At 37.9% G+C, this 27,075-nt stretch overlaps 2 protein-coding genes across 2 annotated transcripts; one reads left to right on the top strand and one right to left on the bottom strand.

The window, feature by feature from the left end:
• Positions 1-3,569: 3,569 nt before the first annotated feature.
• On the top strand, positions 3,570-24,369 carry LOC133817832 (auxin transport protein BIG). Its single transcript, XM_062250450.1, has 14 exons — positions 3,570-3,923; positions 4,217-4,323; positions 4,757-4,919; positions 5,029-11,114; positions 12,212-12,829; positions 12,943-13,123; positions 13,618-13,852; positions 13,934-18,442; positions 18,599-18,821; positions 19,084-19,485; positions 20,206-20,349; positions 20,735-21,754; positions 22,479-22,982; positions 23,371-24,369. The coding sequence occupies exons 1-14, from the start codon at positions 3,656-3,658 to the stop codon at positions 24,172-24,174; spliced, it is 15,264 nt and encodes a 5,087-aa protein (XP_062106434.1). The 5' UTR covers positions 3,570-3,655; the 3' UTR covers positions 24,175-24,369.
• Positions 24,370-24,631: 262 nt separating this feature from the next.
• LOC133817833 (uncharacterized) lies at positions 24,632-26,765 on the bottom strand. Its single transcript, XM_062250451.1, has 4 exons — positions 26,436-26,765; positions 26,225-26,332; positions 25,421-25,495; positions 24,632-25,195 (listed from the first exon to the last, which is right to left on the bottom strand). The coding sequence occupies exons 1-4, from the start codon at positions 26,567-26,569 to the stop codon at positions 24,964-24,966; spliced, it is 549 nt and encodes a 182-aa protein (XP_062106435.1). The 5' UTR covers positions 26,570-26,765; the 3' UTR covers positions 24,632-24,963.
• Positions 26,766-27,075: the final 310 nt, after the last annotated feature.

Genomic DNA, 27,075 nt, shown 5'->3' with positions numbered 1-27,075 from the left:
ACTGGGACATTGGGTGTGGAAGCATCAAACATGGGTGGATTAAGGATAAGGGTTGAGGGGAACCAGGGGCAACCTCGGGGCTACTATAGGGAGAACACGGGGCTGAGGGTTCAGGAGGGAGGTTTCCCTCCATGAACTCTAGCTCCATTTGTAGGTCAAGAAGGTTCACTCTAAGGCTTGCAATGTGATCATTAAGATCAAAGGAGAAAAGAGACTCCATCACCCCTCAAAGTTGAATCTATCTCGCTCTCCACCACCCTGATTTTATGCCTAAGCTCGACCATGCGTTCAAGGTGACATATATGGGCCCTCCTCAAGGTGTTGTAGTTTTGGTAAGGGCTGTTTTCAGGGGACCCTGAGTCTGAGGACAAGTCTACAAACTCGACCCCTGGAGGAATGCTAGACGACCCCTCACATGCCATAAAGTCGCGTCTGGTTGGTGATATGGGTGCAAGTGTATGTGGAAAGTGTACTACAAAATGTTGACCCTCAAATTAGCCAACGACGCAGAGTCAAATATACGACAGGAAAATAGCACGATGCTTGAAAAGACAATCTAATGGAAAGTAAAGAACACCAAGAATTATAGTGGTTCGGCCCCAAAGATTGGTAATGACCTACGTCCACTTGATGCTATTATTAATGTTGAGCTTCAAAGGTGTGATCAAAGAACTAGGGTTCTTGAGTTTCACAAACCTTAGAAGGAGAAACAATACAGACGATATATAATAGCAATACAATTCTCTTTTTTCAGATCAGAAAAGAGGATTCGAAAAAAGATCCCCCCTTGAGCTATTTCTTGTATATTTATAGGCTCAAGGAGGGTTACATGAGTCAATCAATCATATATTTTCTTAATAAATAGATATTCAGGTTATAATGAAGAGATATTCTCGGCTATCATTACAACTATACAAATTTATACATAAATAAACGGAGTATACAACCAGCCTGGTCGTATATAAAACTTGAACCCCGCGTATGGAAGTATCTCTGGTCGATAGGCGAGCAGCATCTCTGCCACGTGTCGGCCACGTGTTGAAAATTCTTGCCACATCATCCACAGCTGTTTTTTGGATAAACACAAAACAGAAAGGAATAAACTCAAAACCTCTAGACACAAGTGCTTGAAATAACCAACTACAAGGTGCAAGGGAAGGGATATGTGCAAACAAGTGCATATACATAAAGTAGCTCATGAGGAGCTCCGGCCGAGACAACCCTTCCCAAGTAACGCTAATTTAGACCCATTAAGCACAAGAAAGGGTGAAGGCATACCTTGAGCGAGTAAAGTCACGAACCGTCGCAGCTGTAGAAATACTAGGGGTCGAAAGTACACTCCTACAAAAAGAAAGGAGAAATATGTTTTAGTCTCCTAGCACATATATAGATATTTACATATAAAAAAATAAGGAGAAAAGAAAGACAAAGTGCCCTTGTGAGGGATGGAACCACTCACCTCTTGGAAGATTTGAAGACAAAAGTACCACCAAGCTAAGAAAAGAAAGTGTAGTAATTGTCTTTGAGAAGAAGACCTATTTATAGGAAGCTCAAACTCATCCTAGTCGTTGAATCTAATGCTTGATCTATGGTAAAAAATGAAGCCAAACACCCACATTGGGATCCGCGAAGCCAAATGATAGGCTCACATTCAATCTCAAGGGATCATGAGGATCACCACCTCCAAAGTGTGTTTTTATATACCACCAAAGCAAAGAAACACACTAACACCACCTATGCTTTGCAGACACCATAGCGTAGAGTCTACTAGAGCGCCTAAAGGCCCTCTCCTAGACTGGGGGGCAAGTGTGGATGCTAAAAATTCCATATTGGTTAAAGACCAACATCTCATGCTAAGGTCCCGTGAAGGCCCAAATACGTACATGTACCTACACCCCTAGACGTGTGTTGGGCAGCCTCGCCAGGCGAAGCCCCGTTAGCCACATGATGCCCCATCTCGCGATTCGCGCACCCAGCAAGTGCACCCTGCGAGGCCCTCATCAAGCACCTCGCGCACCAAGTGGCTGCACCCCCGTCTCGCGCCTCACGCGCCCAACAGGTGCACCCCGTGAGGCCCTCATTAGGCGCCTCGCGTGCCCAGCTAGTGCACCCCGCGAGACCCCCGTCTTGCGCCTCACGTGCCCAGCAAGTGCACTCCATGAGACCCCCGTCTCACGCCTCGCGTACACCAATCAATCACACAACGCCTCACACCACGCAACCTCTCAATGCCTTGCTTTCCATGGAATGTGTCACCAATGGAGCAATTATATGAGCAGAGTAGGAACATTCAAATGATAAAAGAATAGGATGCCCTGTGGGGGTAAGAACCTACACATGACTCAAAGAGATCATACAGGTATGATGTACGTACAGGGGTACGACTCTGAAGACCCTAGGTACCTGACCCTAATATGCACGCCAGACAAGTAGTGGTCGTACGAGTAAGGTACCTGAGGTGATCATTCTCAACCAACCTCTAACATTCGTACCAAACAGGTGGTGGAGGTACAACCAGGTACTGAAGTCGAGGTGCCCCCGCAGACCCTAGGCGTGTACTGGAGCCGACCACCACGCTCCTGGCACCACTACCATCTGTAGACTGCATATGCAGGGTCGTGTCCCCATGGACCACCATGTACAGTGAGCCAATATTGCTCTACTATAAATATGACATCCCTTCACCTGAGAATGGGGTCGAATTTTCCGGGGAAATTTGTAACCAGTTATTACTAATGAAAAGAGATATTCAACATTCTCTTTGTTTTTCTCTCTATAATTCCAGCATTGACATTTTATGTTCTTGAAATCGTAAGGAAGTTTGCTTGAAGTTTAGTCAGTTTAAGTTCACTTCTTTTACAACCTAAAAAGTTCTTGAGCTAACTTAGTTGACGAGTTTTCACTGTCAACATTATTTTATATATAAGATCAAATAATAAAATAATAAAAAAATATTTTTTTTTTATAATTTTTGGTATTGTGATTGGAATGGAAAAAAAATATATGATGCTAAGATTCTTTAGTTTTGGTATTAGTGTAATACCATATATGGTGTTATGGGTTGGAGATGACCTAAGTTTGCTAAATATTTTTTTCCTATTTTCTTTATTTTAGGTGATTTTTTTTTTTGTATATAATGTTTAATTTGATAATTTACTAAATTACTAATTAATTATACTTAATTTTTTAATTTAAAATAGTTCACTTTCTAGACATTAGTAGATATTATTTTTACACATACATATTTTATTTGATTAATTAGTTAAATATATATTTTTAAAATAACACCTTTTGGATGAAAACTGAACCACTTCATACAAAAAGCTACTAAACACGTAGGAATAACTTTTACTTGCCAGTAAAGCAAAGAACTTTTGCTTTCTTTTTCCTTGAAATTGCAAGGAGAATCACTTCCACATTTTTTAAGTCTTTTTATATTAATAAAAATAAAAAATATATATTAGACAAACCAAAATAAAATAAAATAAAATTAGAATTGCATTTTTTTTGTTTACAAATTCCTCTCCCTCGCACCGCCTAATTAATAAATAAATATTCCAGCAAAAATATTAACCTGCTTCAGACTTTCTTTCTATCTATGTCTTCTTTTTCTCCGCACTGTTGTTAACTATCGAATTCTCACAGCTCCGTCGCTATGGCGGAGGCCTTGATCAAGCTTGTCGATTCTCTCTCGTTCGGCAAAAACGATAAGTCCTTGTCGTCAATCGATCTAGTTCACAATCTTCGTTCCGACGATGACTCGATCAGACCAGGCCTTGAAAAGCTCTATCTGGTTCTCAAATGCGGTGTCGACCCCGCCGGAGACGACGCTAAGCTAGGGCTTCAATCTTGGAACGCGTCTCAGATTCAAGAAGTTTGCGCTCTAGCGTCTGCGATCGCTTTTGCTTCTCGATCTCTTTCCGGTACTTTTCCTCGTTTCGTTTTCTCTGTCAAGAACTGATTCCGAATGTTTACTTTTCTTGATAACGAGAGAGAATTCGAGCATTTTTTTATTTTCGAAGCTCTCAAAACTATTTCTAAAGCCGCTACTTCCGAGTTTAAAAGTGCTTACTTACTAGTTTAGTTAGTGTGTGAAGTATTGATACTACTATTTTTTGATCTTTTCTTTGACAATCGACTGCTATGATTGTGAAATTCAAAATGGGTGTTGCTTGAATTATACACTTACTACGTTTGAATGTCATTTTGTGAATAGTGGAGCAAGTGGAACCAGTTGTTCTCGCGATTGCACAAACATCAGTGGAACTAGCTGTTTGTTATTTGGAAAGATCAGAATTCAGCAGTGATGATTTAAGTATTCAGGTTTGTGACTTCCGAAGCACCTTGTCTTTTTTCAAATTGTATGTGTGTGCACTTTGAAACGGAAGATTTTTAGAAGTGCATGTTTTTCTTTTGTTGATCATTTTCATAATGAGTAATGAATTTCTGATTGTGCTCTGTCTATACTAGGCGTGAGGCTTTGTTCGGGGTGATGTTTGTATTAATTTGTTTATTGACTGTGTTGAAATAGCTCAACCTTAAGCTGATCATTAATGATGAAACGAGACAAAACCCGAGTCTCTGACTCAAAGTAGAACTATGTAACCAGCAGTCACCCTTCATCAACTCTGTAGGGTTTTTATTTTTTATGGTTAAAGTAATGATAAGGTGGTCATAAATCATCCCTTTGTTTGGTTTTTGTGTCCAATATATATTTTACGATCGTAGGTAGCCTAATAGTTATTTTCTATTTCAGAATAATATGGTACAACTTTTAGAAACAGCATTGGTTGATGGAGCCAATAAGGTACCTGAGGCAGTGCAACCTTTATCTGTAAATAGCCTCTTAGAGTTGCCGGTGGTTGCTAGTAATTCAAGTGGCATGGAGTTTGTTAACCGCATTAAGTGCAATCTTCAAGGTATTTTTTTCCTTCTGAGATTTTTGGTTGATATATTGTTGTGGTGGATGCGTGATTTTGTCTAATTGTTGTTTTAACTAACAATATGCTTTTCCTACTTTTGCCTCAGATAGAGCTATTTGTTCAAGGGAGGAGAAGGTGGTTGATCGGATCTTTTTGACATTAGCTTCTGAGTGTATACAAGCTGATAGACAGACTACTGCATTAATTGAACCTGTTCTCCCGCATGATCTAAAAAAAATGGTTTTTCTGTCTCAACATTGGGCTGTTGCTCATGTGGAATGCATTCGAAAGTTGATTTTGGTCTGCAGAGAACTGATTGTTTTCCCTGATATGTTTGATGAAAAGATGGGCGGTACAAACTTCCGCAAGAGATTAATGCTCAGTTTGAGGATTTTAAAGCTACTAGGAAGTTTTGCAAAGGACATTCCCTTCATTGAATATGATACCTTGTTGGTCCAAGCTGTTGCTTCTTTAGCTGATACACTGCCTTACTTATTTAGACCTGGATTTGAATTCGTTAGTAACAATGCTGCCGTGGAGGGTAGCTTTGAAAGTCTTGCTCTGTCGCTATTGGAGGAATTTCTTGATCTTTCCCGGGTTATTTTTTGCAACAGCTATGTTTTTCTGAATATTCAAGCTTGCATAATAGCCTCCATATTGGACAATTTGGATTCTTCAGTTTGGAGGTATAACAAATTGGCTGCCAACCTGAAGCCCCCACTAGTGTATTTTCCTCGAATTGTTATTTACATATTGAAACTCATTCATGATCTCAAAAGACAAACTAACCGAACTCTTAGCTGGAAGGAGTTGGACATAGAGATTATTAGCAAAAATGTTGATTTACCAACTGATTTGCCTTCTTGCCATGTTCATACGGAGAAAATAACTTTGCTCAAGAGGTACACATTTGAACAATTCTTGGAGATGATTTTCCCTTCCTCTAATCAGTGGCTGGACAATCTGATGCATGCTCTCTTTTTTCTTCACTCTGAGGGTTTAAAATTAAAGCCAAAAGTGGAGAGATCATACTCTATTGGTGCAAAAACTAGTTGCAATTCTGAAGTTGAAAATGTAGTTTTCCATGAAGATGAGGCACTTTTTGGAGATCTTTTCTCTGAAAGTGGTCGCTCTGTAGGATCTGTAGATTGTAATGAACAGCAACCTGTTGCTACCAATTCCAGTTCTAGCCACTGTAACATGCCCATTGAAGCTGCTATTGAACTGTTAAGCTTTCTCAAAGTTGGCATCTTTTCTCTCGAATGGCATCCTTCACTTTCTGAAGATGGCTGCATGAAACTGAGTAGAGATCATGTTGATATATTGCTCTCCTTAGTCCTATCTCAGGGGTATTGTTCTGATGATAGGGTTTCTGATAGCTGCTACCCTTTACACGAAGAGAAAAAAATTGGTCGTGTACAAGAAATTTGCTTTGAACTCTTGCAAGATCTTCTTACGCGGCATGCTTTGGCTGATTCACTTGAAGAGTATCTTGTTGAGAAAGTTTTGAACATTGAAAATGATATGTTTGTTTACAATGATCAGACCCTTACTTTGCTAGCCCACTCTCTTTTCTGTAGAGTGGGTGCGGCTGGTAGCAAATTGAGGGCCCTGATTTTCAGAGAATATGTGCGTTTTATTGTTGAGAAGGCGAAAGCAATTTGTTTAAAATGTCCTAGCTTGAAGGATACTCTTGGTACTCTTCCGTCTTTGTATCATATAGAGATTCTACTTATGGCCTTCCACTTATCATCATCAGAAGAAAAGGCATCACTAGCAAACTTAATAGTTTCTTCCCTCAAAACAATTGATGCTCCAACAGAAAGTTTTGACAGCACACATTTATCATGCTGGGCTTTACTGGTTTCAAGGTTGGTTTTAGTTCTTCGTCATATGATATTCTATCCGAGTACCTGCCCTCCTTCTTTGCTTCTACATCTCCGCTCTAAGATAAGGGAATCCCCGCATTCATCTGCGCATCTACCTAATTATGTGAATGATCATATGTCATCTTGGGCTTCAATTGTTGTAAAGAGTGTAATGGGTGCATGGTTTGAGGAGGAATCTATCATCGGTAGCTTAATAAGTCAACTGGTTGATGTTTCAGCTGTCAACACTTCAGTTTCTAAAGATGACATGGCTATTGGTTTCTTATCCTTGAGTTGGAATGAGATTTTGTCCACCACTTCAAGGATTCTGGGGTTCTGGAAAGGTAGCCGGGCCACAGTGGTAGAGGATTTAATTGTTGAAAGATACATGTTCTTGCTTTGTTGGGATTTTTCCACTGTAGATCTTGCTTCTGACCAAGTGCTGTCTTTGAAGAATGACCCACCGATTCCTGACAGTTCTAACATGGAATATTTGTTTTTCTTCAGCCGCTTGATTCTAGGCCATTGGGATGCCCTCGGCAAGTGTCCTATTTTTTCTGAAGTGGTACTTAGCTTACTTCAGCACTTGAATACTGAACATTTATCTGAAGATATTAAGGAATTAGGCTGGGATTTTTTGAGAGATGGGATGTCATTGTCAGTGGTCCTATTCTTACTAAATGATGGCATTCAGAGACAGGGAATGAAGAACATAGTTTCTGGAGTGGGCTCCACCTGGACAAAAAATGTCTCTAGGGACAACGAGCATAAACTTCTTGCCGAGCATTTGATTTCTTCCATGATGGAGGGTGGCCAAGTTGAAATGCTGGTAAAGCTGCTGTCATCTTTATTGAATAAATATATATGCATCCTTCAGAAATCTTTTCTAGCTACATTTGATATTAGCGAGAAGGGTGACAGTAGCTTTTCACATCTGCTGCTCCTAAAGCATACTGGATTTGAGAAAGGCTTTCTAGATGAGATTGAGAAAATTCGCACTAGCTCTGCCCAGTTGGAGTCTGTTTTTGACCTATTACCAAAGTTGGATGCTATTGTTGACCAAAGAGCTACCGCAGTGTCTAATTTCTCCTGGGAATTTATATTGCATGGCTTACCCTTTAATCTTCAGGTTCCTAGCAGCATCCTTCTGTCCTGCCTTCTCAGAATAAGAGGTATTATTTCTGTTTTAGAAGGAATTTTTAAAACAGATGATATGAAAGGAAGTGGCTGTTTTGGGACTGAGGTACTTTGTCAGATCCTTGATAGTGTGATGAAAATCAAGCACGATAAGATTTTTGAAAGCATTCATGACAAGTGTGATGCTATTTATGATAGTTTGGTTGTTGGGATGGGAGAATTGGACTATTCCAATTTATTTTTATTGGCTCACATGGAGGGGTTTTTAAGGGACATAACTGTAAGGGGAGTAAGTGACAGCAATATATGTGAGTGCATTATTACCAAGGCTATTGATACCATGGATAGTCTCAGGAAAGATCCTTCAAAGTTTGATATTTTCAAATTTTACCTTGGTGTAGAAGATATATCGGAGAAGCTGAAAGAGCTCTTTGAGTTTCAACGTGGTGATTTATTAGTCCTACTTAATTCTCTGGATAATTGTTTCTCTGAATCAGTTAATGTGAAGGTTCTCAACTTCTTCCTTGATTTGTTAGCTGGAGAGTTATGTCCTGATCTCAAACAGAAGATACAAAATAAATTCCTCAGCATGGATATGATTTGCCTGTCTAAGTGGTTGGAAAACAGGCTTTTAGGTTGTGTAACAGAATCTTCAGCTGGAGTCAGCAGTGGAAAAGGGTGTTCTGTTACTGTCAGAGAATCAACCATGAGTTTCATTTTATGCCTTGTATCCTCACCTGAACCGCAATCAAGAGAACTGCAGTCTCACATTTTCACAGTTGTGCTGGGATCTCTCCATCTTGCATTTTTGCATTTTGATATTCATGTAGCCAAGTCTTTTTTCCAATTTACTGTTCAACTGTCTAAAGGAGAAAATTCAATGAAATTGCTTTTAAAAAGGACTGTGATGCTGATGGAGAAGCTAGTTGGTGATGAACGTCTCCTACCGGGGCTAAAGTTCCTTTTTGGTTTTCTTGAAACTGTTTTGAGTGACTGTGGCTCTGGCAGGATTTCCCCAGAAAGGTGCTCGGGGAAGTCTTTATCAAGTAATACTCTTGCTGTTGGACCTATTGCTTCTAAGGCAGTAGGCTCAAGGAAGAACTCTGAAACACTGGTTCTATCTACTGATCAAGTAGGATCCACAGCTCTTGAATGTGATGGAACTTCTGTTGATGAGGATGAAGATGATGGAACTTCTGATGGTGAGGTGGCCAGCTTGGATAAGGAGGAAGAAGAGGATGGTAACAGTGAAAAGTCCCTTGCTTCTAAAGTTTGTACATTTACATCCAGTGGTAGCAATTTTATGGAACAACATTGGTACTTTTGTTATACATGTGATTTGACTGTGTCAAAAGGTTGTTGTTCTGTGTGTGCAAAAGTTTGTCATCGTGGTCACCGTGTTGTCTATTCTCGTTCAAGTCGTTTCTTTTGTGATTGTGGAGCTGGGGGTGTTAGAGGGAGCAGTTGTCAATGTTTAAAGCCACGCAAATTTACTGGAAGCACCAATACACCAGTTCGTAATGCAAGTAATTTTCAGTCATTTTTACCATTCCCAGATGATGGAGACCAGCTGCCAGAAAGTGACTCAGATCTTGACGAGGACACCAATACAGACATAGATAATCCAACAAGGTTGTACATCCAAAGAGAGCTTCAAGATGGTATCCCATTGTTGCTTGATGAACTTGATTTTGAAGGTCGGATTCTTGAGCTGTGCTCTTTGTTGTTGCCTTCTATAACAAGTAAGAGGGACTCAAATCTGTCCAAAGACAATAAAGTCATTCTTGGCAAAGACAAGCAGCTTTCATTTGGTGTTGATCTCTTGCAATTGAAGAAGGCCTATAAAAGTGGATCACTTGATTTGAAGATAAAGGCAGATTATTCAAATGCCAAGGAACTTAAATCACATTTAGCTAGTGGGTCTCTTGTTAAGTCTTTGCTCAGTGTCAGTACTCGAGGACGACTTGCTGTTGGAGAAGGTGACAAAGTTGCTATATTTGATGTTGGCCAGTTAATTGGACAAGCAACCATTGCTCCTGTCACAGCAGACAAAACCAATGTCAAGCCTCTATCAAAGAATGTTGTTCGCTTTGAAATTGTGCATCTTACTTTCAATTCTGTGATAGAAAATTACCTTGCTGTAGCAGGCTATGAAGACTGCCAAGTGCTAACATTGAATCCTCGTGGTGAGGTTACTGATCGTCTTGCCATTGAGCTTGCACTGCAAGGGGCGTATATTAGACGAGTGGACTGGGTTCCAGGTTCTCAAGTTCAGTTGATGGTGGTTACGAACAAGTTTGTCAAAATATACGATCTGTCCCAAGATAACATCAGTCCTGTGCACTACTTCACCTTGCCAGATGACATGATTGTTGACGCAACACTTTTTGTGGCTCAGAGAAGGATGTTCCTGTTTGTTCTTTCAGAACAGGGAAGTTTATTCAGGCTAGAGTTGTCAATGGAAGGTAGTGTTGGGGCTACACCATTGACAGAGAAAATTCAAATACAGGGCAGAGATATACAAGCAAAGGGCTCATCTTTGTTCTTCTCAACAACTTATAAGTTACTCTTCGTGTCCTCTCAAGATGGAACCACTCTGATAGGTAGGCTAAGCCCTGATGCCACATCTCTAAGTGAGACATCTACTGTTTTTGAGGAAGAACAAGATGGAAAATTGCGCCCTGCAGGACTGCACCGTTGGAAAGAGCTGCTGGCTGGTAGTGGGTTCTTTGTTTGCTACTCCAGTGCTAAATCAAATTCTGCTCTTGCAGTATCCATTGAAGCTAATGAGTTATTTGCTCAGAACATGCGGCATGCAGTAGGTTCTACCTCGCCTTTAGTTGGTGTAACTGCTTACAAGCCTTTATCTAAAGATAAAATCCATTGTCTTGTCTTACATGATGATGGTAGTCTTCAGATATACTCACATGTTCCAGTTGGAGTTGATGCTGCTGCTAATTTAACTGCAGAGAAGGTTAAAAAATTGGGTCCCGGTATTCTTAGCAATAAGGCTTATGCTGGTGTGAATCCAGAATTCCCTCTGGATTTCTTTGAGAAGACGGTTTGCATTACTGTAGAGGTGAAATTGAGTGGTGATGCCATTAGAAATGGTGATTCCGAAGGGGCGAAACAGAGCTTGGCATCTGAAGATGGCTACTTGGAAAGCCCCACCCCAGCAGGATTTAAGGTATTGTTCTTGGACTCTATTTACCAGTTCTTCATTGGTTCTTCCTGTTTAGCTGGAAGTTCTGGTTGCCTTGTGTATTTGTTTATATATATATATATATATATCTATATATATATGCTTAAAAGGTGTTGCAATGGACACCCTTAATTTTTCTCTCCACCCTCTTTTCATTAATTAATTATTTCCAAATATATAATTTTGGAAAATTGACATATATGTCCTCCTTAAATATTAAGAAATAATATAAATTTATTTTTAACACCTCTAAAACAACTAATATATCACTTTATATATTAATTAATTTATCATTTTTAAAAAAAAAAAAATTGGACATATTTTAATTTTTACATGTATGAAAATTAAATATTGTAATTATACTAATGAACTTGATTCTAATAAGACAACTTTTTTTAAAAAAAAATTATAATTTAAATTATTTATATTTATACTTGTTCTTTTTTTAATTAAAAAAAAATTAAAATTGTGATTAATTTTTTTATTTTTAAAAATCAATATTTTTAATTGAGAGTGCTAAATATGTTTTAAATAATAAATTATCAAGATTAAACAAATTAAGAAAACAAAATTATTTTCTAATGGGTAATTTTGTACTTAATTTTTTTTTAAAAGGTGTGTAAAAAGAAATTTTAAGAATTTATTATGTGTTTATAGAAATGGGTGTGTTGGAAAGAAAAAAAGTGGGTGTATATAGAAGCACCCATTTATATATTTTTTAAACAAAAAATCACTAATTGTGTTATTAATTTGAAATATATACAAGGAGTTTATTATATATAATTGAGATTCAGTTCCAGATAAAAATAAAAATAAAAAAGAGGCCGTAGTAGTGATATTACTTATTGAGATGATTGTTTTTCTGGCCATTTTTTGTCAGTTTATGCCTGGTCTTTTTCAGTTAATTTTACTCAGAAATTCAATCTCATTTAGCCAGTAGCGTATAGATTGCTTCTGTACCTTTTACTTTCATTTCTTACTCATTGTTTGTTCACTGTAATTGTCAACACTTCATCTATTTTGGCCCTTTTGTTTGAATGTTTCTCTGGTTGTAGTAATTTTGTTTTCTTAATTGTTTGCAGATATCTGTCTCCAATTCAAACCCTGATGTTGTCATGGTTGGTTTTCGTTTGCACGTGGGTAATACATCAGCAAATCATATTCCTTCTGAAATAAATATTTTTCAGAGGGTTATTAAGTTGGACGAGGGAATGCGATCTTGGTATGATATACCATTTACAGTTGCTGAATCACTCCTTGCCGATGAAGAGTTTACAATCTCTATTGGACCAACTTTCAATGGTTCTGCACTGCCCAGAATTGACTCTCTTGAAGTTTATGGTAGGGCTAAGGATGAATTTGGTTGGAAAGAGAAAATGGATGCTGTACTGGACATGGAAGCTCGTGCATTGGGTTGTAATTCCTTGCTTTCGGGATCTGGTAGAAAACGACGGTCTATGCAGTCTGCTCCTGTTCAGGAGCAAGTCATTGCAGATGGTCTCAAGCTTCTTTCAAATCTTTATTCATTCTGTAGGTCTCAAGGATGCTCTAAGGTTGAAGAAGCACAACTAGAACTAAGCAAACTTAAGTGCAGACAGTTACTAGAGAAGATATTTGAAAGTGATCGTGAGCCGTTGTTGCAGGCTGCTGCTTGCCGTGTGTTGCAGGCTGTGTTCCCCAAAAAAGAAATATATTACCAAGTAATTTCAGAATGCATGGTTTTATATAATCTGAGTGTTTCATTGTACTCATTTGATGTTTGTTCACAAACCTAGACATTGTTTTTATCGCTAATTAGGAATTCCTTACACAGGTTAAGGACACCATGCGGCTTCTAGGAGTGGTGAAATCAACCTCTGTGCTCTCTTCGAGGCTTGGAGCTGGTGGTATTGCTGGGGCATGTCTAATAGAAGAGTTTACAGCCCAGATGCGTGCAGTCTCTAAGATTGCATTGCACCGTCGATCTAACTTGGCTACTTTTCTTGAAGCAAATGGTAGTTGCATGTTTTCTGATGTCACATGTTTATATGATTTTTTTAAGTCACTTTTAATGGACATTAAAATGATTTTTGAAGCATGAATAATTTATACGTAAAATTTTTGTTCTACAAAGGTGAATTAATTAAAGCTACCTTGAATTAATCGAGAATATTATTAATTTATCTAGTAGTTTTTTTGCCCACTTTTAAGATTTCTTAGCAGGTCTAACAAAATGTGCTAAGGTGTTGGTGTGACTCTTGTGATGGTAGTTTTAGTTGGATGTTATGTTTTCTGTTGCGTGACCTGTCTATAGGTCTCTTAGAGTGTCAAATATTATAGGTTTTTATTAGATGTAGGATGTATCTATAGTTTCAGCCATTCTTCTTCTTTCTGTTTAAAATGTGCTACTACTATTCAATCACATATCTTTTTTATTCTGGATGATTTGTTTTCTGCTTTTCATTGTGTTATATTGTCTGATTAATTATGTTTGCCATTGTTCATGAAGGTTCTGAAGTGGTTGATGGCCTTATGCAAGTTCTTTGGGGAATATTAGACTTTGAGCAACCTGACACACAAACTATGAATAACATAGTTGTATCATCTGTTGAGCTTATTTATTGTTATGCGGAATGTCTCACATTACATGGAAAGGATCCAGGAGCACTCACAGTTGCACCTGCTGTTGTTTTATTCAAGAAACTTCTATTTTCCCCTAATGAAGCTGTTCAGACTTCCAGCAGGTAACTGAAAACTTTTAATCTGTATCATGATTTTAGAGTTAAATTGTAAGATCTTCACTTAAACCTTACTTTCTTTGCCAGCTTGGCTATATCTTCGAGGTTGCTTCAGGTTCCATTTCCAAAGCAAACCATGTTGGCCACAGATGATGCCATGGAAAATGCAGTATCTTCTAGTATGTCTGCTGATGCAACTCCTGGAAATCCCCAAGTAATGAATGAGGAAGATTCTATCAATTCATCAGTACAGTACTGCTGTGATGGCTGCTCCACAGTTCCCATACTTCGAAGGCGATGGCATTGTACCATTTGTCCAGATTTTGATCTATGTGAAGCATGCTATGAAGTACTAGGTGCAGACAGGCTTCCTCCACCACACTCTAGAGATCATCCTATGTCAGCAATTCCAATTGAAGTGGAATCATTAGGGGCTGATGGCAATGAGTTTCATTTCACACCTGATGACACCAGTGATCAAAGTATGTTGCCAGTCCCAGCAGGTTCCAGCATCCAAAGTTCTGCTCCCTCAATTCATGTTCTGGAACCTAATGAATCTGGAGAATTTTCTGCTTCAGTGAATGATATTGTTTCAATTTCTGCTTCAAAACGTGCTGTAAATACCTTGCTTTTGTCTGAACTTCTAGAACAGCTGAAAGGATGGATGCAGTCAACTACTGGGGTCCGGGCAATCCCAATTATGCAGCTTTTCTACAGATTATCATCAGCTGTGGGTGGGCCTTTCATAGATGTCTCTAAGCCTGAAAGCTTGGGTTTAGAGAAACTAATCAAATGGTTTTTGGTTGAAATTAATCTTAGCCAACCTTTTAATGCCAAAACACGTTCTACATTTGGGGAAGTTGCAATTCTTGTATTCATGTTTTTCACACTGATGCTCCGTAACTGGCACCAACCTGGCACTGATGGATCCACTTCAAAATCTGCTGGAACGACAGATGCACATGATAAAAATGCCTCAACTTCCTCCGATGATCAAGAAAAGAATGACTTTGCAACCCAGTTGCTCCGAGCTTGCAATTCTCTTAGGCAACAAGCTTTTGTCAATTATCTAATGGATATCTTGCAACAGCTGGTGCAAGTTTTTAAGTCCCCAGCTGCTAATCATGAAAGTGGAAGTCTTGGTTCTGGTTGTGGAGCTTTACTAACAGTTCGAAGGGATTTGCCAGCTGGAAACTTCTCTCCTTTCTTTTCAGACTCATATGCCAAAGCCCATCGCATGGATATTTTTGTGGACTATCATAGACTACTGTTGGAGAATACTTTTAGGTTGGTCTATACCTTGGTTCGACCAGAAAAGCAAGATAAAACTGGGGATAAAGAGAAGGTTTTCAAGATTTCTCCTGGAAAGGATCTGAAACTCGAAGGATATCAGGATGTTCTCTGCAGTTACATAAATAATACAAACACTAATTTTGTCAGAAGATATGCAAGGCGGCTTTTCCTGCATCTTTGTGGAAGCAAAACTCACTATTACAGTGTTAGAGACTCTTGGCAATTTTCAAGTGAAATGAAGAAACTTTTCAAACATGTAAACAAATCTGGTGGTTTTCATAACACTGTACCATATGAGAGAAGTGTTAAGATAGTGAAGTCCTTAACCACTATGGCTGAAGTAGCTGCTGCCCGGCCTCGAAACTGGCAGAAGTATTGTTTGAGGCATGGAGATGTTTTGCCCTTCTTAATGAATGGAGTATTTTACATTGGAGAAGAATCTGTTGTTCAGACTCTGAAGCTCTTAAATCTGGCCTTCTATACAGGGAAAGATATTGGCAACTCTTTACAGAAAATTGAAGCTGCAGATACAGGAATTAGTTCAAACAAAACAAGTACACAATCTGTGGATCAAAAAAAGAAGAAGAAAGGCGAAGATGGAATGGAATCTGGTTCAGAAAAATCATGTTTGGACATGGAGTCTGCTGTTGAAATCTTCACTGACAAGGATGGAGATGTCTTGATGCAATTTATTGATTACTTTCTGCTGGAATGGAATTCAAGCTCTGTTCGTTCAGAAGCCAAGTCAGTTCTTTATGGTGTTTGGCATCATGCAAAGCAGTCAGTCAGGGAAACCATGTTGGTGGCCCTATTGCATAAAGTAAAATGTCTCCCCATGTATGGCCAGAACATTGTTGAGTATACTGAACTTGTCACATGGCTGTTGGGAAAAGTTCCTGATGTCAGTTTGAAGCAACAAAATGCTGAACTTGTGGACCGTTGTTTAACGTCTGATGTTATCAAATTTATCTTTGAGACACTTCATTCCCAGAATGAGCTTTTAGCAAATCATCCAAATTCCCAGATATACAATACTTTGAGCGGACTAGTTGAATTTGATGGCTATTATCTTGAAAGTGAGCCTTGTGTTGCTTGTAGCTCTCCTGAGGTACCCTACAGTAGGATGAAGCTAGAAAGTCTGAAATCTGAAACAAAATTCACTGACAACCGTATCATTGTCAAATGCACTGGTAGTTATACCATCCAAACAGTGACAATGAATGTCCATGATGCCAGGAAGTCTAAATCAGTGAAAGTTTTGAATTTGTATTACAACAATCGACCTGTGGCCGACTTGTCGGAGCTGAAAAACAATTGGTCTTTGTGGAAGCGTGCCAAGAGTTGCCATCTTGCTTTTAATCAAACTGAACTAAAAGTAGACTTTCCTATTCCTATAACAGCTTGTAACTTCATGATTGAGCTGGATTCCTTCTATGAGAATCTTCAGGCTTTATCTCTTGAACCACTGCAGTGCCCTCGTTGCAGTCGGCCAGTCACAGATAAGCATGGTATCTGTAGCAACTGCCATGAGAATGCATATCAATGCAGGCAATGTCGCAACATCAATTACGAAAACCTCGACTCTTTCCTATGCAATGAATGTGGATACTGTAAGTATGGTAGGTTTGAGTTCAATTTCATGGCAAAACCAAGTTTTAGCTTTGATAATATGGAGAATGATGAAGATATGAAGAAAGGTTTGGCTGCAATAGAATCTGAATCAGAAAATGCTCATAGGAGATATCAACAACTTCTGGGCTTCAAGAAGCCCCTCCTCAAGATTGTGTCAAGCATTGGAGAGAGTGAAATTGACTCACAACAAAAGGACTCCGTACAACAAATGGTCTCATTGCCTGGACCTTCATGTAAGATAAACCGCAAAATAGCTCTTCTTGGTGTCTTATATGGTGAAAAGTGCAAAGCTGCTTTTGATTCTGTTAGCAAAAGTGTACAGACATTGCAAGGGCTGCGTCGGGTTTTGATGAATTATTTGCACCAGAAGAACTCTGATAATGGAGTGGCTTCTTCAAGATTTGTGGTTTCCAGGTCTCCGAATAATTGCTATGGCTGTGCTAGTACATTTGTGACACAATGTCTTGAGATATTGCAGGTTTTGTCAAAGCATTCTAATTCAAAAAAACAACTTGTTGCAGCTGGGATTTTATCTGAGTTGTTTGAAAATAACATTCACCAAGGTCCTAAAACGGCACGCATTCAAGCTAGGGTAGTTCTTTGTGCATTCTCAGAGGGTGATGTTAATGCAGTGAGTGAGTTGAACAGTTTAATACAGAGGAAAGTCATGTACTGCCTTGAACACCATCGATCCATGGACATTGCTCTGGCCACACGTGAAGAATTATCTTTGCTTTCAGAAGTGTGCTCTTTAACTGATGAATGCTGGGAATCAAGATTACGTGTTGTTTTTCAGCTTTTATTTTCTTCAATCAAATTGGGTGCCAAACATCCTGCCATATCTGAACATGTTATTCTTCCTTGTTTGAGGATTATATCCCAGGCTTGCACTCCTCCAAAACCTGATGGAGCAGACAAGGAATCTGTCACGGGAAAATCTAATTTGGTTTCGCTGACTAAGGAGGAAAATACTCAAAATGTTTCGGGATCTTTGGCTGGGCTGGGTGGTGGAAGCAAGTCTGTTTCAGAATCAGAGAAAAACTGGGATGCTTCTCAGAAAACCCAGGATATTCAACTGCTGAGCTATACAGAGTGGGAGAAGGGAGCGTCATATCTAGATTTTGTTAGAAGGCAATACAAAGTGTCCCAGGCAGTCAAAGGTGGTATCCAGAGGTCACGGCCTCAGAGGCAAGATTTCCTGGTTCTTAAATACGGTCTTAGGTGGAAGCAACGTGCTAGCAAGACCTCTAAAAGTGACTTGTCAGTTTTTGAGTTGGGTTCATGGGTTAGAGAACTTGTTCTGAGTGCTTGTTCTCAATCTATAAGGTCGGAAATGTGCATGTTGATAAGTTTGCTTGGGGCTCAAAGTTCATCAAGACGATTTCGGTTGCTGAACTTGCTTGTGTCTTTATTACCAGCAACACTTCCTGCTGGAGAAAGTGCTGCAGAGTATTTTGAATTGCTCTTTAAGATGATAGAGTCAGAAGATGCTCGTCTTTTCTTGACTGTACGAGGATGTCTACGTACAATTTGCAAACTAATTACCAAAGAAGTGGAAAATGTTGAATCCTTGGAAAGGAGCTTGCGCATTGACATATCTCAAGGATTTATACTTCACAAACTTATAGAGCTTCTTGGTAAATTTCTGGAGGTTCCTAAGATTAGATCCAGGTACGCTTGGTTTTTTAACCAGATTTGATGTTTTGGTTTTTATAGTGTTTATGTTATGTAATGTTTGATATTGTGTTATAATTAAACATGCATATACATATCCACATGATAGTTATCATCATATCTTATGTGTACTCCTTTCAATATTCATGCCAGATTCATGAAAGATGATTTGCTTTCTGAAGTTCTTGAGGCTCTTATTGTCATACGTGGCTTGATAGTACAGAAGACAAAGTTGATTAGTGATTGTAATCGACTTCTGAAAGATCTTTTGGATAGTCTTCTTCTTGAAAACAGTGAAAATAAACGGCAATTTATCAGGGCCTGTATCTGTGGATTGCAAATTCATGGAGAGGAGAGAAAAAAGCGAACTTGTCTGGTATGGATGTTGTGCTAGATAATAATTGTGCTACTTCAATGTTGTCTATATCTGCCATTTGCATTGGTCTTCTTGAAATATATGTATAATATGATCCTGTTTATTTTATGTTCAATTATGCTAAATAGCATTTTATAATTTGCAGTAGCAGACTCAAATTATGTTCTTGATTTTTCCTTTTTCTTTTTCTTTGCTAAGTATAGGAATATGGACCTGGTTTTGCTGTTGTGTTAATTTTGGATTGTTTCAATTATATTTACAGTTTATCCTAGAGCAGCTGTGCAATCTGATCTGCCCATCAAAACCAGAGCCTGTATATCTTTTAGTTCTTAACAAGGCACATACTCAGGAAGAGTTTATCAGGGGATCAATGACAAAGAATCCTTATTCCAGTGCCGAGATTGGTCCATTGATGCGTGATGTGAAAAATAAAATTTGCCATCAGCTGGATCTGTTAGGTCTTCTTGAAGATGATTATGGCATGGAGTTGCTAGTTGCAGGAAATATTATCTCTCTTGATTTGAGCATAGCTCAAGTCTATGAGCAAGTCTGGAAAAAGTCGAATCAATCTTCAAACTCGTTGGCTAATTCAACCTTATTATCTTCTAATGCTGCTACATCAGGAAGAGATTGTCCACCCATGACTGTGACTTACCGGCTTCAGGTTTGTTGAAGCTACTTTGATTTTATTTTTTATTCTCATCTAATCTTTTTTATTGGTAAAAAGTTAAAGGAAATGAATTACCCCTAAGTTTTTCGTTGTTCAGCAAGCTAGTCTCTGAGAATTTTTTTTTACAATCAATTGCTTTAGTTCTAAAAATAGTAGCTATTAACTCTTTATTGTTAATTTATTTCGCAAAATTTCTTGTTTTTAATAGAAAATATTGAATTTTTCCACACTATGATGTCAAAAAATTTGGGATCTGTATAATAATATATAGAAAATACTTTTTTTTCCATAGTAAGAAACTTAGAATTTTATTAAAATATAATCAGTAAGGACTTATTTGATATCCTTTTCAAAACTAAAGGACTTGAAAGCCAAAAGGAATTTCTCATGGGTTAGATTATTAAACAGCAAAAAACTTTAAAGGGGTTTTATGCTTAAAATCCTCAAGTATCATTTGGTCTTTTATGGATATATGCATGTAATATGTATCATTTTCTTTAGCATTCTGTATATATCGTTTGTACTGTATCAGTCTCATAGAATGTTTGTATACCGTCATAGTGAAGATGTGATATCTTTCTTTTACTTTCCTTCTTAGAAATATCTATTGGTATATTTATTCAGAGTATGTGCATACTAATAGCAGGTACTGCATCAATTTTCTTTAAATAGTATTTATTTATTTAAATATTTTGTGTGGTGTATTGTTGGCAGGGATTAGATGGTGAGGCCACTGAGCCAATGATTAAAGAATTAGAAGAAGATCGTGAAGAGTCACAAGATCCAGAGGTTGAGTTTGCAATTGCTGGTGCCGTTCGAGAGTATAATGGGCTAGAAATTATATTGGGCATGATCCAGGTATGTGATTAATTATCCTGAATCTGTTGAGGTGTCTTTGATGTTTATCAGTTTCAAAGCTTGTTCAATATATATGGCTTTTTACTGCAAATTTTGTTTTTTGGACTTGAATTTTGACTGCTATAGTTAGTTAGGGACAAAACAGAGATGTTGCAGGACTCTGGATTAATTTTTTTAGTGTGAGGTATAAATTAATTGATAGCTTTTAACCTACTCTAGATCGTGACATGACATATATGCTCATTTTTGTTATCTTTACCATTATATTTTATAAAGTTTGGTAAGTTTAATTATTAATCCTTGGTTTCAAAGATGCTTGAACGCAAAGTCTTATGAATACTCTTAAAAAAAAAAAGAGGTATCTGACATTTATTTCTGTGTGTAGCGTTTGAGGGATGGTTTTAAGTCCAACCAAGAGCAGCTGGTGGCAGTTCTTAATCTTCTGATGCACTGCTGTAAAATAAGAGAGAACAGACGAGCATTGTTGAGGTTAGGAGGTTTAAGTTTGCTACTTGAAACAGCAAGGCGTGCTTTCTCTGTGGATGCTATAGAGCCAGCTGAAGGCATTCTTTTAATAGTTGAGAGCCTAACGCTAGAAGCAAATGAAAGTGATAATATTAGCATCACACAGAATGCTCTTACTGTTAGTAGTGAAGAAACAGGTGAACAGGCCAAGAAAATTGTTCTCATGTTCCTGGAGCGATTGTCTCATCCTTTGAGTCTTAAGAAATCAAGCAAACAGCAGAGAAATACTGAGATGGTAGCGAGAATTTTACCTTACTTGACATATGGTGAGCCAGCAGCGATGGAAGCACTTATTCAGCATTTTAGCCCCTATTTGCAAGACTGGAGTGAATTTGACAGGTTGCAGAAACAACATGAAGACAACCCCAAAGATGAAAGCATTGCTCAACAAGCTGCCAAGGAGAAGTTCACATTGGAAAATTTTGTTAGAGTTTCAGAGTCTCTTAAAACAAGTTCCTGCGGAGAGAGATTGAAAGACATTATCCTTGAGAGGGGGATAACAGGAATTGCAGTTAGGCACCTGAGGAACAGTTTTGCTGTAACTGGGCAAGCTGGCTTTAAATCCAGTCCAGAATGGGCTTTGGGTTTAAAACTGCCATCTGTTCCTTTAATATTGTCTATGTTGAGGGGTTTGTCCATGGGGCATTTGGCCACTCAAAGGTGCATTGATGAAGGAGGAATTTTACCCTTGCTCCATGCTCTTGAAGGTGTACCTGGAGAAAATGAGATTGGGGCTAGGGCTGAAAACTTACTAGATACACTTTCTAATAAGGAGGGAAAAGGAGATGGTTTCTTAGAGGAGAAGGTAAGGAGGTTGAGACATGCCACGAAGGATGAAATGAGGCGCTTAGCTTTGAAAAAGAGAGAACAAATGCTTCAGGTAATTACTGTTAACTCATTGAAGATTCAATACATTTTGCCTTCTATGTTCTGAGTTTAATAAAGTATGTTATGTTTAACTGTAGTCTTCTCAGTGAACACAAGAACTTTACAGAAGGATTACTTTAGATTAATAACACTTTCTGTTATGTTCATTTTGTAAATTTTTTTTTTATGGAATACTTTAACAGGTGAAATGAGTGGTAATTATATCGAAATTATGACTGTTTCCAAGTAGTGGAAATGTTTTTTCTGGGATCTAGGATTCATTTAATAATTTATAAATGCAAAAGGTGAGGCTATGTTCAAGATTTGGCCTTCATTTTTGTCTAATAACAAGGATTTTAAAATGGCTTCTGTTTCTTTTATTCTTCTTTGCTAGAAACATGCATCTGCAACTATTTGTGTTTAAAGTATTAAAGGACCCCTTTCTCCTCCATGTCATCTTTGCTTAATTGTATATATAGAGTTCTGTGCCAATACGATTTTAAGAAATGCATAAAAGGGGCTTTTATAGCATTAACTTTTTCATATGCGTCTTTTGTTTTATTTTCATCTTTTGAGGGTTTCTTCTGTATTGAAAAGAAGAGACAAAGGAAGGCATTCCATACATGTGCCAAAGCTTATCATCAGCATTTTGCTTTTGTTGGCAACATAAGGAAGATGTATAAACTAATCGATACTGAGAATCTCTGTTTCTTATATTTTGTGATTTATTGGTCCAGGGGCTTGGAATGCGTCAGGAGCTAGCTTCGGATGGTGGTGAGCGTATTGTGGTTGCTCGCCCACTTCTTGAAGGATTAGAAGATGTAGAGGAGGAGGAGGGTGGATTGGCATGCATGGTGTGTCGTGAGGGCTACAGTTTGAGGCCTACTGATTTGTTGGGTGTCTATTCTTACAGCAAGCGGGTTAATCTAGGTGCTGGGACTTCTGCTAGTGCTCGTGGGGATTGTGTTTACACAACTGTCAGTTATTTCAATATAATTCATTTCCAGTGCCATCAAGAGGCTAAAAGAGCAGATGCTGCCCTCAAGAATCCAAAGAAAGAGTGGGAAGGAGCGACTCTCAGAAACAATGAATCTCTCTGCAATTCTCTCTTTCCTGTGAGAGGTCCATCAGTTCCACTAGCACATTATATTCGATATGTTGACCAGTACTGGGACAACCTCAATGCCCTTGGACGTGCCGATGGAAGCCGGCTTAGGCTATTAACTTATGACATTGTTCTGGTAAGGACTGTTGTATCTCTGTTTCTTCTCACTTTCATTGAATGTGTTTTCATTTCCTTTAGGAGTGCATTCTGTTAGACGATGGTTTTTACTCTAACCTCATGCAGTGCTGAACAAGAGTAACTTTTTAAACTGGCATGTAATGTAGATGACTCACTGTCATAAGTTTGTTCCATTAATCTCTAATTGTCTGAATGGACAAATTAGTGATTTTTTTTTGGGTGGTGAACATCAAATAATGGGTGCAAAAGATAATTTATCATTGTCAATTATTACTTTTATAATTATGATGATCATGAGTTTCTTAGGCCTTAGTAGTTCTTTCTATTTTTCAAGTTTTGATTTATATGTCAATCCCTATTAAAGTCGTGCTACTTTTGTCTTGTAGATGCTAGCTCGTTTTGCAACAGGGGCATCATTCAGTGCAGAAAGCAGAGGTGGTGGAAGGGAGAGCAACTCTAGATTTCTTCCTTTCATGATCCAAATGGCCCGCCAACTTCTTGATCAGGGAAGCCATTCTCAGCGCCGCACCATGGCAAAGGCTGTATCAACATATTTAACATCTTCTACAGTAGAATCCAGACCCTCCACCCCTGGATCACAATTACCTTCAGGCACTGAGGAAACTGTCCAATTTATGATGGTTAATTCACTTCTCTCAGAGTCCTACGAATCATGGTTGCAACATCGCCCTGCATTCTTGCAGCGAGGCATCTACCATGCATATATGCAACACACTCACAGTCTTTCATCTGCCCGTGCTTCATCTTCCGTTACTAGTGGTAGCAAAAGCCCTGCTTCAGAAACTGGAAATGCTGATGATATCTTGCCCATTGTTCGTCCAATGCTTGTCTATACTGGTTTGATTGAGCAGCTGCAGCGTTTCTTTAAGATTAAAAAACCGACAAATGTGGTGCCAGCCAAAGCAGAAGGAACTTCTGCAGTTACAGAGGGTGATGATGAAAGTGGAAGCTTGGAACCTTGGGAGGTGGTGATGAAAGATCGACTGTTGAACGTAAGGGAGATGGTGGGGTTCTCTAAGGAGCTGCTATCATGGTTAGACGAAATAAACTCTGCCTGTGATTTGCAGGAGGCTTTTGACATCATTGGAATGCTTGCCGATGTATTATGCGGTGGCTTTACCCAGTGTGAAGATTTTGTGCAGGCTGCGATTAATGCTAAGAAAAGTTGAGCCTATTGCTGAATTGGGAGCGTAGTGTCTTTTTGAATTTTCTTGTTGGTTGCTGAAGAAATGTACATGACTTTACTTACGCATATTTGTGTTTGATTACCAATGAAAAATGGGGTTACAAACGCCATGATGTATAAACTTTGAGTCTCCGATGAACGCATGCGGCTATTGGTAATCAATATAAATTTCCCATAATAGTGCTTTGTCTGCTGTAAAATTTTGGCTTTACATCCGATTTCGCATGGTAAGAATGGTTTTAGAAAATTAGGGTCAAGCTCGTTTTAGAAATTAATAATCAACGATTGATAGAGCTGTGTATTGAAAAATATTAGGCATAAATAGATTTTAACCCTTCACACTTTTGTAGTGGCACCGTTAGTTATCCCAACCAGTTATGCAAAACTAAACATAGCCTTACAATAAGCATTTTGCGTGGAATGACAAGGGAGCTGTTACGTATTCGGAACTCATTTCTCTTGAAATAGACTCTTTGAAAACCTCGATGATTACAGATATATAAAAGAATTTCAGCTTAATAAGAGTATCCAGCACGAGTCAAAAACTTACATGCACAAAGAAAAAAAAAACTGCAGAACAATATGATAACATCACTTTAGTAACGTCCCCAAAACCATGTTATAGAGAAGGGAAAGCAAATGAACTTGGTGATTGAGAAGTTTCGGTTGCTTCTTCAAAACTCCTTTCCCCGTGAAGCTAAATGGGGTTTCTAAGCCTAATATGGCTCCTCATGTCATTTTATGACAAGCTATATGTAGCCAGGCACTATCTTCAGTTCATTGCATCATAGTCATCCAACTTGTCATTGTATTCTAGCACCTTCCTCTTTATCTTAGATGAATCCACCCATGTAATGAAGTCTTCCATGTTCCTTGTCACAAGGAATGCTGGATCAGTGATAGTGTCTGGACCAACTCGTATATGCCCCTGCTCGATGTATGTGACAGCCTCCTTCAAGTGCTCTGCAAACTTCAACCGCACCAGAATAGTCGAAAGCCTGCGTCTACAGAGAACAAGGAAAAGGAGAAACAAAGCAAAATTAAGAAATTAATATATCGTTATATAATATGCCATCTTATGCCCAAACAATTTTGAAAATCAGATAATAAAACAAGTCTATCCTTTAGTTTCTAATCAATGAGTCAGATGAGCTTTGTTATATAAAAAATTTGAGAATGAAATCTACAATATTCTTTCAAGGAAATTTGGTGTCTAACAGACGTTCTACCTGCAAAAAGCAGAGACTGTTAAGCGCTCACACAAAGCCAAGCTTTGCCTTGATGGTATCACACCAATGTTGTACCTGTGAAAAGCAAATGATACTAAAAATCAACAGCCGTTAAAAAAAATATAAATATAGATAGTTCTATGAACACTCCAAATTCTAAGATATCATATGATAGTTATTGGTACATTGATTACTTCTTCCCTGATGCTGAATTTTGGAACGCATGCATGTAATATGCATAAAACCTCAAAATTACATATTTTCTCTGTAGATTGTACCTAAATTAACTTTTACAAAGTTTTTGGCTAAAGTAAAAAAAAACAACCAGCATGTATACGAAAAGGAATATGCTGAACAAGAACAAGTACTCAAAAAGGTTTCTTCAACAAAACTCAACATTATTGTCGCAACTGGATTAAAGACACAACACATCTCATGATTATCAAGCATTTTGTCAACATAAGTACAGCAAAATAATTTTTTTATAAATCCTATCCAGCCTTAAATCACTAAACTCTGTTCTTTTTTGACACATACATACATATATGTGTGTGTGTATACATAAACACATAAATTTCCTTAAAAAAGAAAAGAAAGGAAGAAAAAAAAAACTATATATGAACTGTGACCAATTTACTTTGTTCCATATCTGTGTGCCATTGGATTCGATACCTCAACTAAAAACCATGTACACTAACACTTATCACCTTTTTTAATAAATGATGAACAAAACACTACTTTTCCTTACCAAAATTAAGGGCAAAAAAACTATAGCATTGAAGAGAATGATAAAGAGGGACTTACATCTTCTCCAAGAGCATATCAGTCATCTGAATACGAAAAGGGTCTTTTCCATCCATCTTCATCAATATGTTTACCAACTTATGCACCATTCGACACAAACCCGAATATCTGATTCCATTTTTTTTTTCAAAAAATCAAATTTATAAATAAGCATTGATATAGAGAAATAAATAGAACAAAAAGCATCATGGAACAATTAAAAGAAAATTACTTCTTATAATCGTCACGACCAGTAACATGGTAGCGCTGCATAACCTGGGATTCCCTGTGACCTCCTTCGCTCTTCCATTCCAAGAAGTTGACTTTCTTCAGTAGCTTTTTCTCATGGAAACTTAGCTTCCTCATGGTTTTACTAACTGTTGTTGTACGGACCTACAAGCCCTTTGGAAACCAGCAAATTGCAAATTTACAGGTTCTAAAACCCTAGTCAAAGAGAGGTAGGGGATTATGGGTAAGAGAAAGTTAGCAATTCTTAACGGAGCCCCAATTCGGCCCAATTAGAAATCCTGACCCAGTAACTTCAACGAATTTTATCCCCACCAAGTCCGGCTCAATTAATGTTCATCAGTATATCAAAATTTGTTTTTGTTACGAAAACATATCTATTTCTATTCTATATAAAGAAAGGTGTATTTAACTGTTTTTTTATTAATTTTTAACATAATATTATAAATATTTAATCAAATATATTTTTAAGAGTAATTAGAATAAATATTTATTAATTATATTAATATAAATTTAAATATTATAAAATATCATTATTAAAATAATATTGTTATACCCATTTTTTGGGCATAATTATGTGTCAAAGAATAGTGATATTAATGATCTTGGAATTACTAGTTATTTCC

The sequence above is a fragment of the Humulus lupulus genome, chromosome 2 (genome assembly GCF_963169125.1).
Source record: "Humulus lupulus chromosome 2, drHumLupu1.1, whole genome shotgun sequence".
NCBI classification, from domain to species: domain Eukaryota; kingdom Viridiplantae; phylum Streptophyta; class Magnoliopsida; order Rosales; family Cannabaceae; genus Humulus; species Humulus lupulus.
The sequence above is the reverse complement of the archived record's forward strand: the minus strand, read 5'-3'. Positions and strand labels throughout refer to the sequence as shown.

What these genes read in the sequence shown, in the direction of transcription:
- LOC133817832 (XM_062250450.1), top strand. Translation starts at nt 3,656, where the DNA reads ATGGCGGAGGCCTTGATCAAGCTTGTCGATTCTCTCTCGTTCGGCAAA. An exon ending in CATTAAGTGCAATCTTCAAG is followed by an intron (nt 4,920 to 5,028) that starts GTATTTTTTTCC and finishes CTTTTGCCTCAG; the next exon opens with ATAGAGCTATTTGTTCAAGG. An exon ending in CCACCCCAGCAGGATTTAAG is followed by an intron (nt 11,115 to 12,211) that starts GTATTGTTCTTG and finishes AATTGTTTGCAG; the next exon opens with ATATCTGTCTCCAATTCAAA.
- LOC133817833 (XM_062250451.1), bottom strand. Translation starts at nt 26,569, where the DNA reads ATGAGGAAGCTAAGTTTCCATGAGAAAAAGCTACTGAAGAAAGTCAAC. An exon ending in GGTCGTGACGATTATAAGAA is followed by an intron (nt 26,333 to 26,435) that starts GTAATTTTCTTT and finishes AAATGGAATCAG; the next exon opens with ATATTCGGGTTTGTGTCGAA. An exon ending in GATATGCTCTTGGAGAAGAT is followed by an intron (nt 25,496 to 26,224) that starts GTAAGTCCCTCT and finishes TGCTTTTCACAG; the next exon opens with GTACAACATTGGTGTGATAC.